The sequence below is a fragment of the Oncorhynchus kisutch genome, linkage group LG19 (assembly GCF_002021735.2).
Source record: "Oncorhynchus kisutch isolate 150728-3 linkage group LG19, Okis_V2, whole genome shotgun sequence".
In the NCBI taxonomy this organism is placed as follows: domain Eukaryota; kingdom Metazoa; phylum Chordata; class Actinopteri; order Salmoniformes; family Salmonidae; genus Oncorhynchus; species Oncorhynchus kisutch.
In genome coordinates, this window is record NC_034192.2 from 31,579,750 (window position 1) to 31,593,718 (window position 13,969).

Sequence of the window (13,969 nt, forward strand, 5' to 3'; positions counted from 1 at the left end):
ATTTCTCAAGGACTTTAAAGGCCAAATACAGTTTGTTTTTTTTATCTCAATATCAAATCATTTCAGTGTAACAATGAAATACCTTACTGTTATTTTGTTCAATTAAAATAAAAATGAAAAATAAGCAAAAATAGCTTCTTTGCCAAGAACAATTTCTAAAGCTAGAATTTTGTTCGGAGTGTCTGGGAGTGGTCTGAGTGAGGGATCTAATTGGACGAGGGATATGTAACCTGAAAACTAGCTGTTATTGGCAGGCAGGCTAAATCTCCATCCCACCAAAAAAGGCAGACATTTCAGGCGGTCCTTTCAAACATCTCTTACACTAAAACGGCATTATCACTTTCCCAATTTTACAGTAGTTATTCCAACTTCATAGTGTGAAATATATATAAAACACAGGAAATCACGTTTTTTTGACCACACTGGGCCTTTAATGATGGGAATTATGTGTGTTTGTCTAGAATGTTAAACTATGTCAATGGTTGAAGCATGTTTGAGCTTTACTTTAGAATACTTGTCCTACAGACTTGGGTATATCAGGAGAAAATGTTCCTAAAAATAGTATCATTTTGCATAACCATTTAATGCCTTGAATAGCCTCTGGTTCCTTGTGGAGCATTGCACCATGGGAGATTCTGTGGGGTGGATGGCATGATGAAAGCTGCAGTCCTTTCCCTCTCTGTGCAGGCAGCCCTTCATCCCAGCGGGACACTAAGCTGGGCGGAAAGAAGTTCGAGAAAAGTTTAATTTCCCGTCTTGTCAAAAGACAATGGCAGTTTAATTCAACTTGACATCTTGTTTAACACATATTAAATATGAATAACTCCATTTTAGAGAGATTCCCTTCTCACTCCAGTGATTGGAAGTCTTAGCAACAAATCAATGAAGTCTTTCTTTTGTCTTCTGGACCGAAGGTGACATCAATAGCCCTGAAATGAACACTGAGAGTCCTCTCTGGAGTTCAACCCCTAGAACGTGCCTTGGTGAAATGACAAGGACTTCCGAACTGCGTATATAAACAGGTACGTGGGCAGCAATTCATTTGATCCTGGCCTCATCTTGAATTATTGAAAAGCTTGTACAATTAATAGCTAATCCTATTCGATGGGTTCATAATCATAATGCCCATCCGTTCTGTATTTGAATATGCTAATCAAATGAATTGGCATCTATTATTCACGGTTATGTAATTGAAACATCTCTGCTTTTCTTCCCGTGGTGCCACTGTGTTCTCCACACAGCTCAAGAAGAAAATGACCACTGTAGATTGACTGTACTGGGAAAAGGGAGATGTGTTCTGCAACTGATTCTGTTTAAAAAGCAAGATAGTGTGTGTTATATTCTGTTGTTTACCTGATATTCAATGATGTGTGTCTCTTGACATATCATCTTGGTTAACCCAGAACTAAATTCTTGCTTAATTGGTCAGATGCTTGATTAATTCTGGGTCCATGCATGTTAAGAGAAGGGATGAATAGATGCTTAAACGAGGGGCGTCACGAGAACGAGAAGCTCCGCCCTCTCTTTTTGCAATTTACAGGCAAGTGTAGGGGCCAAATGTCCCCTCCCCTTCCGAAATGTGAAATATGCTATTGTGTGAGTGATTGTGCCTGGGCGTTGTCAGGGATCGATTACAAGTTCACACAGTTCTTAGTACATTTGTAGAGCTTCCAGGTATTTTATCTCTAACAATATTCTAAATTTAATGAAGGCCTTTCGTTAATGTAATGTGTTTAATCAGGCTGTGGCTGTGTGTGTCCTACTGTTAGAACACAGACATGCACAACCTTTTTGTCTGTAGAAATAGCACTAATAAGACCCTCCACAGAGTCAACCTTCACAGCTATTATCCACAGCCACCGCTGCCTGCATTACCAATCAATTTAACAAGTGTGTGTGTGTGTGTGTGTGTGTGTGTGTGTGTGTGTGTGTGTGTGTGTGTGTGTGTGTGTGTGTGTGTGTGTGTGTGTGTGTGTGTGTGTGTGTGTGTGTGTGTGTGTGTGTGTGTGTGTGTGTTTGAGAATGTGCGTGCGAGCCTGTGTGTATGCCTGCATGTGCCTCTCGTTCTCTCTCTCTCTCTCTTTCCTGCTCTCCCTCCCCTCCTCCTCTCCCTCAGGTCTGTCCATGACATGTTAACCCCTCCACGAAGATAAGGATAACAATGTGTCAAGAGGTCAGAGGTGTGATGAGCACCTGTGAGCTCATTAACCAATGACAGGCAAGGTCTGGGGTCAAAGGTGAATCATTGTGTCGCATCTTGCCTGGCCACCTGTTAGTTTAGCCATGCAGACACACACACACACACACACACACACACACACACACACACACACACACACACACACTCCTCTGTTGAATGCTCTCTCATTCGCCTTGTTATGTCAAGTGTGTTTACACACATTTTTATTTCCTCCTCAGTCAATTTAAACTTTTTATATCATTTGGATGCTGATGGAAAAGAGGAGTACAAGCGGGGCCATTGCCATTACATGTCCAGACATTCTTCCTTTTATGAACATTATTGTATTCTCTGGGGCTCTTTTCAAGGGATTGATGTTGTTACATTATACTGTTTTCCCCTGTTACTTTTGCATGCGTTTTTCCACCGTGATGTTGTTACAGTCTCTGTTGTACTGACAGGGCTGAGGTATAATCTCCCATCTGGATGGCTGAACTGACAGCTGGAGGGTGACTTTGTCAATCGCCTTGATGATTAACTGAGACAGGCTGTTTTTAGGCTGTTTGAAGGAGACCAAGAGTGACAAACAAGAACAAACTTTTTTTCTCTCTCTACCTCTCATTCTCCCTCTCTCTCTCTCTCTCTCTCTCTCTCTCTCTCTCAATAACTTATTTCCTCTCTCTCCTTTTTAACCTCACCCTCTCTCACTTTCTCTCTTTATCTGACTCTGTCCAACTGTATCCCCCCCCCCCCTCTTTCTGTCTCTGTCTCCTCCTTTCACAGTGGAGATGTTATTGAGAGCTCGTGATATGAGGTTGTGGTGTATGTGTGTGTATGTGTGTGAGTGTGTGTGCACATACACCCTGGCTCTCTAGCTCAGCCAGCCTGGCCAGCGGATGCTGGACAGAGAGAGATAACCCTTGTGAAGAGACCTCCACTCCAGATTCACTGCCCTCCGATGATCTCCCTCTGGGATGTCATAATGGTAAAACAAATTGGCGTGGCAGAACCATCATTGTTTGGGGAATATTCCAATTTCTGCTCAATCTGTTTTTGTTGTTTTCCTCCTTTATCCATCCCAGAATTCACTTGAGCTCAGTTGCTGTAGAATGGAGTAATGTTTTATTCTTCCGTACGTATGAGTCTCTGAATCGGAGATGAAATTCCTCTCTGCCTATTTCACATTGTTTTTCTGGGTTAGAACTCTGTTTAACAGCACTCCGAAAGCACACATTGCTCTCAAAACCTGACAAGGACCATCTTGGGAGAAATTGCTTTTTTAAAGTTTGTTGCTAGAGAGATACCAGAGAAGATGATGAGGCGGGTTCCCGTAATTTATTGGCAAACAATCTTTTCCATCCGAGAGTCAGCATAGTTTTCCCTTCCCCTGCTACCTAACGAAAATTAGATCGCTGGATGACAATCAAAACAAAGGAAAGTGAATGACATGTAATTCCATTTGGGATTGCATCTGTCTACTTGCCTCCCTACAGAATGAAGTATTTCATTACACTTTGTTTGTATAAGATCAGATTTGGGTGTTGGTCTATTATCCCTCTATTTATTTTCTTTTTCTCTCTCTCTCTCATTCTTTCTTTCTTTCTTTCTTTCTTTTTGTTTCTTTCTTTTTTCACACATACACACACACACACACACACACACACACACAATCCTCGTTAACGAGCAGACCACATGCCTACCACAAGGGTGTCTGGGAGCTCACAGCAAGAGCACCAGAAACATAAACAATATAATGCTCTAAGGCAGAGTATCTATCTGTGTTCTGTACTAAAGTCATGTTAATTCACTGTAATACAGGTGGAGGTTATTTAGCTATTTAAACAACAGATCATTATAACACAGCAGTAGACAGCCTCAGGTCTAAGGATCAGCAGAGAACATTCTCTCTTTCTCTCTCCTATATCCCTATTCTGTCTCTCTTTCTCTCTCTCTCAGATAACCCTGTTCTGTCTCTCTCTTTCTCTCGCTCTCCTATATCCCTGTTCTCTCTCTCTGTCTCTCTCTCTCTCTCTCCTATATCCCTATTCTGTCGCTCTTTCTCTCTCTCTCCTATATCCCTGTTCTCTCTCTCTTTCTCTCTCTCTCCTATATCCCTGTTCTCTCTCTCTGTCTCTCTCTCCTATATACCTGTTCTGTCTCTCTCTGTATCTCTCTCCTATATACCTGTTCTGTCTCTCTCTGTCTCTCTCTCCTATATACCTGTTCTGTCTCTCTCTGTCTCTCTCTCCTATATCCCTGTTCTGTCTCTCTCTCCTGTATACCTGTTCTGTCTCTCTCTGTCTCTCTCTCCTATATCCATGTTCTGTCTCTCTCTCTCCTATATCCCTGTTCTGTCTCTCTCTCTCTGTCTCCTATATCCCTGTTCTGTCTCTCTCTCTCTCATGTATGCCTATTCTGTTTCTCTCTCTCTTTCATATATCCCTGTTCTGTCTCTCTCTCTCCTATATCCCTGTTCTGTCTCTCTCTGTCTCTCTCTCTCCTATATCCATGTTCTGTCTCTCTCTGTCTCTCTCTCCTATATCCCTGTTCTGTCTCTCTCTGTCTCTCTCTCTCCTATATCCATGTTCTGTCTCTCTCTGTCTCTCTCTCCTATATCCCTGTTCTGTCTCTCTCTGTCTCTCTCTCTCCTATATCCCTGTTCTGTCTCTCTCTGTCTCTCTCTCCTATATCCCTATTCTGTCTCTCTCTCTCCTACATCCCGGTTCTGTCCCTCTCTGTCTCTCTCTCCTATATCCCTGTTGTCTCTCTCTGTCTCTCTCTCCTATATCCCTGTTCTCTCTCTCTCTCTCTCTCTCTCACGATCTACCTGCTTCCCACTAGGCTCCCCTGACCCCCCCCCCCCCCCCTCTCTCTCTCTCCCTCTCTCTCTCTCTCGCTCTCTCTCTCACGATCTACCTGCTTCCCACTAGGCTCCCCTGACCTCCCCTAGCTGGATATCCTTCCCCTATAGAAACCTGTGCTCATTACCCAGGCTCAGAATGAACACTACTTTGGACAGCACATCACAACCCTGCGATGTACAGGGTTAACACTATGTCAATCAACACCACTGAGTTCTTACTCCAATTAAATGAGTGAGAACACATTGGCTTCTCATTTGAATTGCCCCTTCAGTAGTTATGTAGTTATGTGATGAAAAGGGGCCTTATTGGATAAGTGTGTGATTCTAAAGGGGGCGTGTGTGTGTGTGTGTGTGTGTGACATTCTAACTTTTACTGTTAAGGCGAGGTTGCAGGTTCTACCAACTAAATACAACCCAGCACTTTTGGTACCTTGTTTCGTTTTGTTTATCACAGTTGTCAAATGTAATTGCGTCTCTTGCACACGTTGTTAATGGTTGCCGTTCATACGTCTGGTTCGCCGTATAGCTACTGTGGTGATACAGACAGTCCAAAAATGAGTGCAATTTCCTTCTCTTGTCAGTGGAGGATAGTTTGATGTTGATGATGATGCGTTTTCTTATATTCCAAATATGCCAGCTGTTGTTGTTGTGGGGGAGGCCACAGGGAGGTGCTCATTTTGGAAGTTGGATGCTCTTTTGACTATTTTTTGAATTTGAACCTTTATTCAACTAGGCAAGTCAGTTAAGAACAAATTCTTAGTTACAATGACTGCCTACCCCGGCCAAACACGGACGACGCTGGGCCAATTGTGCACCGCCCTATGGGACTCCCAATCCCGGCCGTATGTGAGGCAGCCTGGATTCGAACAAGGGACTGCAGTGACGCCGCTTGCACTGAGATGCAGTGCCTTGGACCGCGGTGCCACTCAGCAGGCCTCTTACAAGGACCTCTGCTACCAAGTCGCTGCCAGCCCCTCGTGTCGCGACTGAACAGACTTGGTCGTCGGTGCAAACTTGCTGTGCCACTGCTTGGGAGTCTCGGCCATGTGCGTAGGCTGAGAAGAGGCGAAGGACAAGAGGCGGAGCAGCTAGCGAGGTACTGCTATGTGTCGGCAGTCATAGGCAGCCTAGCTGTACAGAGTAGAAAGTGCTTTTTCTATCCAAGTGTCCGGGATAGCCGTGTCCTTAGACATTTTGGAATCCTTGTTGACTGTAATACGATTTATGGATTCTAATCAAGCACTTCAACGTGCGTCCATGTGCGTGTGTGTCGACGACGGCGGGTTAGCACGGTATGCATGTTGTAGTCGTAGACATGTTCTCAGAACTTGTGGAATGAAAGTGCTTTATATGCAAATGGGGATGATTGCTAGAACAGAACGGCTTTAAATGGAAACGATCGTCACTGGAGCGTGAGCCCTGACGAGATAAACACGAATCAAAGGCTTTGCCTCAAAGTGTCGAGAGGGGTAGAGCGCCCAGTCACACACTAACATGTACTCTGTAGCTGAGTGAGAGGAAAGCTGAGGAGATGGGAGGATGTGGCTTGCTTGTGGCTGGGAAGTGGAACGGGGAGAGGGAGTGACTGTGAGGATTTGGGGTCAGACTGAGGGTGAGGCGAGGTCGAGGAAGGAGGTTGGGGGAGTTGTAGTGGGAGTTCGTCTGAGTTGAGACTGAGGGAGGTAGCAGATGTCACAGGGAGTTATTCACACAACACTGGACAAGGGATATCCCAGAGGGCCTTAAACTGTACAGGGCAGCAGTGAACCCTAAAGTCAATCAGAGTAGTGTTATGGGGCAGTGGGGGGGGAGTAGGACAGAGGAGTGATTTAGAGGCAGAGAGGGAAGGGGGGAGGAACGCAAAATGGTGCTTTTGGGCAGAGAGGTAGGGAGGGATGCTTTGTCCTTATATGTCCTTCAATAGGCTAGCAAAGAGATGAAAGGGGAGCTCTCTCTCTCTCTCAAGTCCACTCATCAAAAATAAAGAGATTAATTTAGATCAGCAACGGTGCACTGGAACTAGCTGGCTGTGAGAGTAGATGACTGTTTGCTCGAAGATGGTAAAGGATCATGTTTTGAATAACATGCCATGTGAGAGGATAGCTTTGTGTGTGTGTGTGTGTGTGTGTGTGTGTTAGAGAGACTACTATGGGGGTGTGCAATAAGACAGGATAAGCGCCGTATTCAGAACGAACAGACTGAGTGAATGAACAGAATGTGACTGAGTCCTATCACACAGAGGATCCTCATTTCCCATATAGCAGCCTGGGTGATTGGAAGTGACCTGAGGTATCCAACATTGTGCGTGCTCCTTTTGCATTAGCTTGCTGTGAATGTCTGTGTGCATGTGAGTGACTGGATGAAGCGTGAGGCACTTCTCCTCCGTCATTCTCAGAGCTCCGTTTGTCTTGTAACTCAATAATCTTTCTGTCACAAGCCCATTCATCAAACCACACAGAGAGCTATAGGTTTTAATCACCTCTCATCTCCTCCTCCTCTTCCCTGGCTGTGTCGCCGCGTGGATAAAATATGCATAAGGTGGATATTGATTACAATATCTGTGCGTCATCATTACTCTGCTATATTACAGTTCATTACGGAGCCAGAGACTGAAGGATACTGTTATCAGGAAGTAAGTACGGGAGGCAGGGAATGATTAACCAATGCTTCGCCCATTGGAGTGATGACACTGATTGGCTCAGCCTGCTGTCAGTCATCCATCAGGCTTTCATTGGTATTAGCATAATTCAATAAGGAAGTGAGTGATGGCCTGATAATAGACACAGCAGCACGGTACTGATGATAGGGCTGTATTGTTTACAGGACAGTAATACAAGGAAGACTGGTAAGAGAGATTTGCTGAGTACATCGTTTTACATAAAGAACAGCCTAATGCATTCATCAGTCTATCTGGATAGATCTGAAACACACCCTAGCACTCAAATTTGTTTATTCATTTAGACTCTAAGGCGGTGTTTACACAGTCAGTCCAATTCTGATCTTTTTGCGAATTATTGGCAAAAGATTGGATCTGATTTGTCAAAAGACAAAAGACATTGGCAAAAGATCAGAATTGGGCTGCATGGGTAAATGCAGTCAAAGGAGTTTAGTTTATCTTTATTGGCTGACCGAAGTACCATTTTCAAAGTTGGTCCCTGACTATTACAGGTGTGCAGGACTGGGCTGAGAGATCTTGACAATAGGAAATGTGTAAAGATGAAAGAAACATTTGGATCTTGGCTTAGATATGACCATAATCTGCGACAAACCCGAAGCTTCTCTGTGTGTCTGAGTTTGTATGTGGAATACTGATGAATATACTGTATGACTGAAGTAAAAGGAAGGAAGGGGTAGAGGTGTGTGTGTGTGTGTCTATGTGTGTGTACACAGTATCCGCCTGCAGGCAAAGGGATGAAGAACAGGAGGGTAGAGGTGTGTGTGCGTGTGTGTGTGTGTGTGTGTGTGCGCACATCTGCGTGCGAGTGAAAGAGTGAATGTGTGTGAGTGTGTGTGTCTGTGTTTGTATGCGTGTAAGGGATGGTGGTTACCTAGAACTTAAACTATTAATTCCAAATATAACTTCCACGTGTGACACAGCCCCAACATACACACCTTTGGAATTCCAAAACGAACCAACGCACTCAGACAGCACTTTACCTAAGATTGTGTGTGTGAACGCACGCATGGGAGCCCACCCTGTGACATTCGTTCAGAATTGCTGGATTACGTTCCCAAGCAGTCCTCACCTCAGTGTCTCGTCCATATGGATGAGATATCTCTCTCATATCTCTCTCGCCAAGACATAGGCATTTCCACAGTGTGCGAGTGTGGTATTAACGCTACTCTGGGCTCTATCTTCGGCGTGCACTAAGGAGGCGCAAGTGTCAAATGCATGTTAGTTCGCAATTCCATCATTAAAAACAAAACTGGTCCACTGGCATTTTCCAGCTCTAACGCCAGGTTTGGCAATTTACCTGTCTAACATCATCTCGTTTGTGCTGATGTGGGAGAGGTGGCAATATTTGAAGTGTGACCTTAAAAAAAAAAGCCACCATTTTATTCAAGGCTAATTGAACTTTTTTAGATCCACAAAAAGCAGAACTTAACCGTAGCCCAGTTGATAATGGCATGGGGTTTTGAGAGCGGAAGCGCAGCCTATCCATCCATGATGCACAGTGGAAGGGAGATGGGCCTTTTGTGCCGGTGAATGTCGTATTTAGAAACCTTTTAAAAAACGATTGGTTTCCCCCCATTTCGTCTAATTTGATTATAAACCAAGCGTAGCCTAACCTGGTTTAGCGGAATCACATAGGTGTAACGTTTTATCCAAGGCCATTAGCAAAGTAGCCTATGAATAAATGCATTTAAATGGTCTACTGAGAGTGCTTTGAAATATTTTTAAAAAAATTTGCCATCAGGCTTTTTCATAATTCACAATTCACATACCTGCACACTTAATTTCGCTTGTTCAAGTAGGCTATCCAGCCTCATTTTCAAAGAGCGCCCCTCGACCGATTACCAAGGTCACGCTCCTCCAGTCCAAACTATTCAGTCCTCCTATAATGACATATTAATACAATGCATTCGGAAAGTACTCAGAGCCCTTGACTTTTCCCACATTTCATTACATTACAGCCGTATTTTGAAATGGATTCAATCAAATAATTCCTCAGAAATCTACACACCTTACCCCCATAATAACAAAGAGAAAACAGGTTTTTATACATTTTTTGCAAATGTATTAAATATAAAAAACAGCAATACCTTATTTACATAAGTATTCAGACCCTTTGAGACTCAAAATTGAGCTCAGGTGCATCCTGTTTACATTGATCATCCTTGAGATGTTTCTACAACTTGATTGCCAAGAGGTCGAAGTAATTGTCCATAGAGCTCCGAGATGGGATTGTGTCCAGGCACAGATCTGGGGAAGGGTACCAAAACATTTCTGCAGCATTGAAGGTCCCCAAGAACACAGTCGCCTCCATCATGGAAGAAGTTTGAAAACCCCAAGACTTTTCCTAGAGCTGGCAACTCGGGCCAAACTGAGCAATCGGGGAAGAAGGGCCTTGGTCACAGAGGTGACCAAGTACCCGATGGTAACTCTAAAAGAGATCTAGAGTTCCTCTGTGGAGATGGAAAAACCTTCCAGAAGGACTACCATCTCTGTGGCACTCCACCAATCAGGCCTTTATGGTGGAGTGTCCAGATGGAAGCCACTCCTCAGTAAAAGGCACAACAGCCTGCTTGGACTCAGACCATGGGAAACAAGATTCTCTGGTCTGATGAAAACAAGATTGAACTATTTTGCCTGAATGGCAAGCATCACGTCTGGAAAAAACATGGCACCATCCCTACGGTGAAGCATGGTGGTGGCAGATGTTTTTCCGCAGCAGGGACTGGGAGACTGCTCAGTATCGAGGGAAAGATGAACGGAGCAAAGTACAGAGAGATCCTTGATGAGAATCTGCTCCAGAGCGCTCAGGACCTCAGACTGAGGTGAAGGTTCACCTTCCAACAGGACAACGACCCTAAGCATACAGCCAAGACAATGCAGGAGTGGCTTCGAGACAAGTCTCTGAATGTCCTTGAGTGGCCCAGCCAGAGCCCGGACTTGAACGTGATCAAACATCTCTGGAGAGGCCTGAAAATAGATGTGCAGCAACGCTCCCTATCCAATCTGAAAGAGCTTGAGAGGATCTGCAGAGAAAGGAAGTCCGCAACTACGGGTATGTAAAGCTTGTAGCATCATACCCAAGAAGACTCAACACTGTAATCGCTGCCAAAGGTGCTTCAACAAAGTACTGAGTAAAGGGTCTGAATACTTGTGTAAACATGATATTTAATACATTTGCTTTGTTATTATGAGGTATTGTGTGTAGATTGCTGAGTGGAAGAAAAAAAACGATGTAATACATTTTAGAATAAGGCTGTAACGTAACTAAATATGGAACAAGTCAAGGGGTCAGAATACTTTCCAAAGGCACTGTAGGTAACAATGAAATTGACAGGAGCCTAGGATTTTGTATAGATGTGCGAATGTTATGAGTAATGACATTTAGGCCTACGTGAAATGAAAGATGGAATTGATGATATCACCCTTTTGACCCCATCCTATTTAGAAACAGCTTGTTTTCCATTCCAGGCATTACAACGACCCTGTCCTCCTATAGCTCCTCCCACCAGCCTCTTATGGTATAGGCCTAGGCTAAATTTTGCTTATTGAGAACATGCCTCAGACATACAATACAATCGACGGAAGCCTAGTAATTCTTATTTAGCAGAATTGTGATTCGTAAAGACCTATACGGCTAGGCTTGTTGAAGCCAATTACAACAATGTTGACTGCCAACACTAACACCTAATGTAGGCTATTGAGCAAACACAGATTTTTGTTTTGTTATTACTTGTTACCGTAGCCTATGCCATGTAATAAACTGTAGTATCAATCCACAATGGACCAGGATTAGAATATTCCTCCCAGCCTAAATGGAGTTGATGACAACGCAAAGACCATCAATAACCTTCAAAACTTGAGATAAAACGCATGCGTGTTAAGCCATGGAATGTGTTCATTGGCCAATTAGTGGCCAAGCCCTCGTCACACCTACAGCTTGTTTATGAATTAAAACCCAGCCCTTTCACACCATCGCCAGCTACTCCACTCATAATTCTGGCTGTGAAAATAACAAAAATATCTCCGACACACCCCCTGACCTATAAGCGCTACCACCAGCTCTCAGATTTACCATTGCGTTAGGTTTGTTAAAATCGAGCCCATTGTCATTGTCTCTCCCTTGACCTTCATTCTGGACCTCCTCTTCTCTTTTCACCCTCTCACTCATCTGGCACTTACTTTTCCCCACTTTGGTTAAAGGTCCATTGCAGCTGTTTTTATCTCAATATCAAATCATTTCTGAGTAACAATTAAGTACCTTACTGTAAAATTGTCAAAGTGAAACAAAAATAGCAATTTCTCAAGCAATCATTTTTCGAGGACTGTCTGGGAGTGGTCTGAGTGGGGAGGGAAAAGGGCAAAACTAGCTGTTATTTGCGGTCTGTTTACAAATTTACCGCCTGTTGATGTCACCAGAAAGGCCATAACTCGATCCCACTAAAACAGGCAGAAATTTCAGGCAGTCTTTTCAAACAGCTCTTACACTAATAAGGAAATGGCATTATCGTCATTATCAGAATTTCACAGTATTATTCCAATCTCATAGTGTGGAAATATATATAAAATACAGTACAATCACGTTTTTGACTGCACTGAGCCTTTAAACTGATTCTCTCACTTCATGGTTGTCTTCGAACTCAGCATGAAGGCTATTTGTTCTCTCCACACTTAAGGAGGCTCCTGGTGAGAGGAAGGAACTGTTGTTTGTTGCTTGGTAAACATCCTCTCTGCAGTGTCTGTAATGAGGTTGTTAGCTGTCCTTCCTCCTGCTAGCCAGGATTAGCCTGTTTTCTCAGTGTGTGTGTGTGTGCGCTAGTTAGGTCAGATGGGACCTCAGGGCTGTTGGCTTGTTTATTCTCAGTGTGTGTGTGTGTGTGTGTGTGTGTGTGTGTGTGTGTGTGTGTGTGTGTGTGTGTGTGTGTGTGTGTGTGTGTGTGTGTGTGTGTGTGTGTGCGTGTTTGTGTGTTATTTTGTGGTCTGAGGTAGATGAGGGACAATGCATGTGCGAGGTCTGCCGTGTGGAAGAAGATGGCATGAGGACTCTGGGCTCTATTTTCACTGGCATTAAGGCAACATGTGTTTTTTTCGGCTGCCGTTAAGGCGGCACTAGTGTCAAACACCTGTTAGTTTGCATGTAAAAACTGCCGCACTGGCATTTTCCAACCCTGACGCCAGGTTTGGCAATTTACCTGTCTTATATCAGCTCGCTTGCACTCAGACGGGAAGAGCGGAAACATGGGAAGGAAATACATGATCCAAAGTGATCATTTCGGTATTTCAGGTATTGCTGATAGGGATATTTAAGACCAACCACAAGCTGGTTTTAGTGGTAACGCAGTTTGTTATGGCATGAATCTTGACAGGGGAAATGCAGCCTATCCAGCCGTGATGCACTTTGCCCGTATGTGCATGGAACATGAGTAGCCTAATGTGCTTTAGGTGCCTTTATACTGTACCTCATATTTAGAAATGTTTTTGTTTTATTTGGTTAAAAACCAAGCATAGCCTCCCCTTTTTTTTTGTCCTGCCCAATGCAATCACAAAGTAGTTGAGATGGCCGATAAAGGGTTTGACTCCTGAAACCTCTTGGAAATGAAGCTTAATCACCGAAGCTTTATTAGAGTATAAAGTTTGAGAGTAAAACAGTGAGCTGACATTCCCTTTTTATGTACACTTTGTAAGCAGGTTCACATAATTTTTGCCATGCAGGGCCCATTTAGCACGTGCCTAAAACCCCCTCCATGATGTAGGCTACGTGTCCATGACCATCATGAAACGAGAGATTAGAACCTCTGCGAATACCAGTAACCCTCGTATTTAGAAGTTATCTGTAACGTGCAACAATGGATTGTTTTTTTTTCCCTTTCATTGTTTAAAACACAAGCCCTTTCTTCAGCCTACTATAAAGAAGGCTGGTTCAAAAGCAATATGTGTCTTATTTATCCTGCTGATTTTATGATACAATTACATTTGACGTTTATTTATTGTTGTTGTTACAAAAAAAAAACAGATTGCTTGTTTTTCATTTACTTTTATTACAACCAATCTTATTAGAATGATTCACCTCCCTGGTATTTATGGGTGCATCGTCCGTAGGGCACATGCAATGCATTGTCTGGAGATGTGTGAATGTGATCTGATCTGTAAAATGGTTACGATTATGTTCATATAAAATAGGCCTATTTGGTAGCAGCAGAAATGTATTTGTTTAGTGGACATTCTCACTTACAGATGGGGCCTGTAAGTGTGA

The 13,969-nt window shown here is 43.5% G+C and overlaps 1 protein-coding gene across 1 annotated transcript in view; it reads left to right on the forward strand.

Annotated features, from left to right (window-relative positions):
• The window catches only part of LOC116354965 (keratin-associated protein 5-11-like), a gene marked incomplete at its 3' end in the record, with an annotated part of 38,943 nt that extends 26,319 nt beyond the window's left edge, over positions 1-12,624 (forward strand). Inside the window, exons 5-8 of the mRNA XM_031797229.1 lie at positions 1,892-2,010; positions 7,146-7,169; positions 8,399-8,437; positions 12,581-12,624. Of these exons, the coding sequence (XP_031653089.1) occupies positions 1,892-2,010; positions 7,146-7,169; positions 8,399-8,437; positions 12,581-12,624 (226 nt within the window). The remainder of the gene's footprint in view (positions 1-1,891; positions 2,011-7,145; positions 7,170-8,398; positions 8,438-12,580) is intronic.
• Between the last annotated feature and the right edge of the window lie 1,345 nt (positions 12,625-13,969).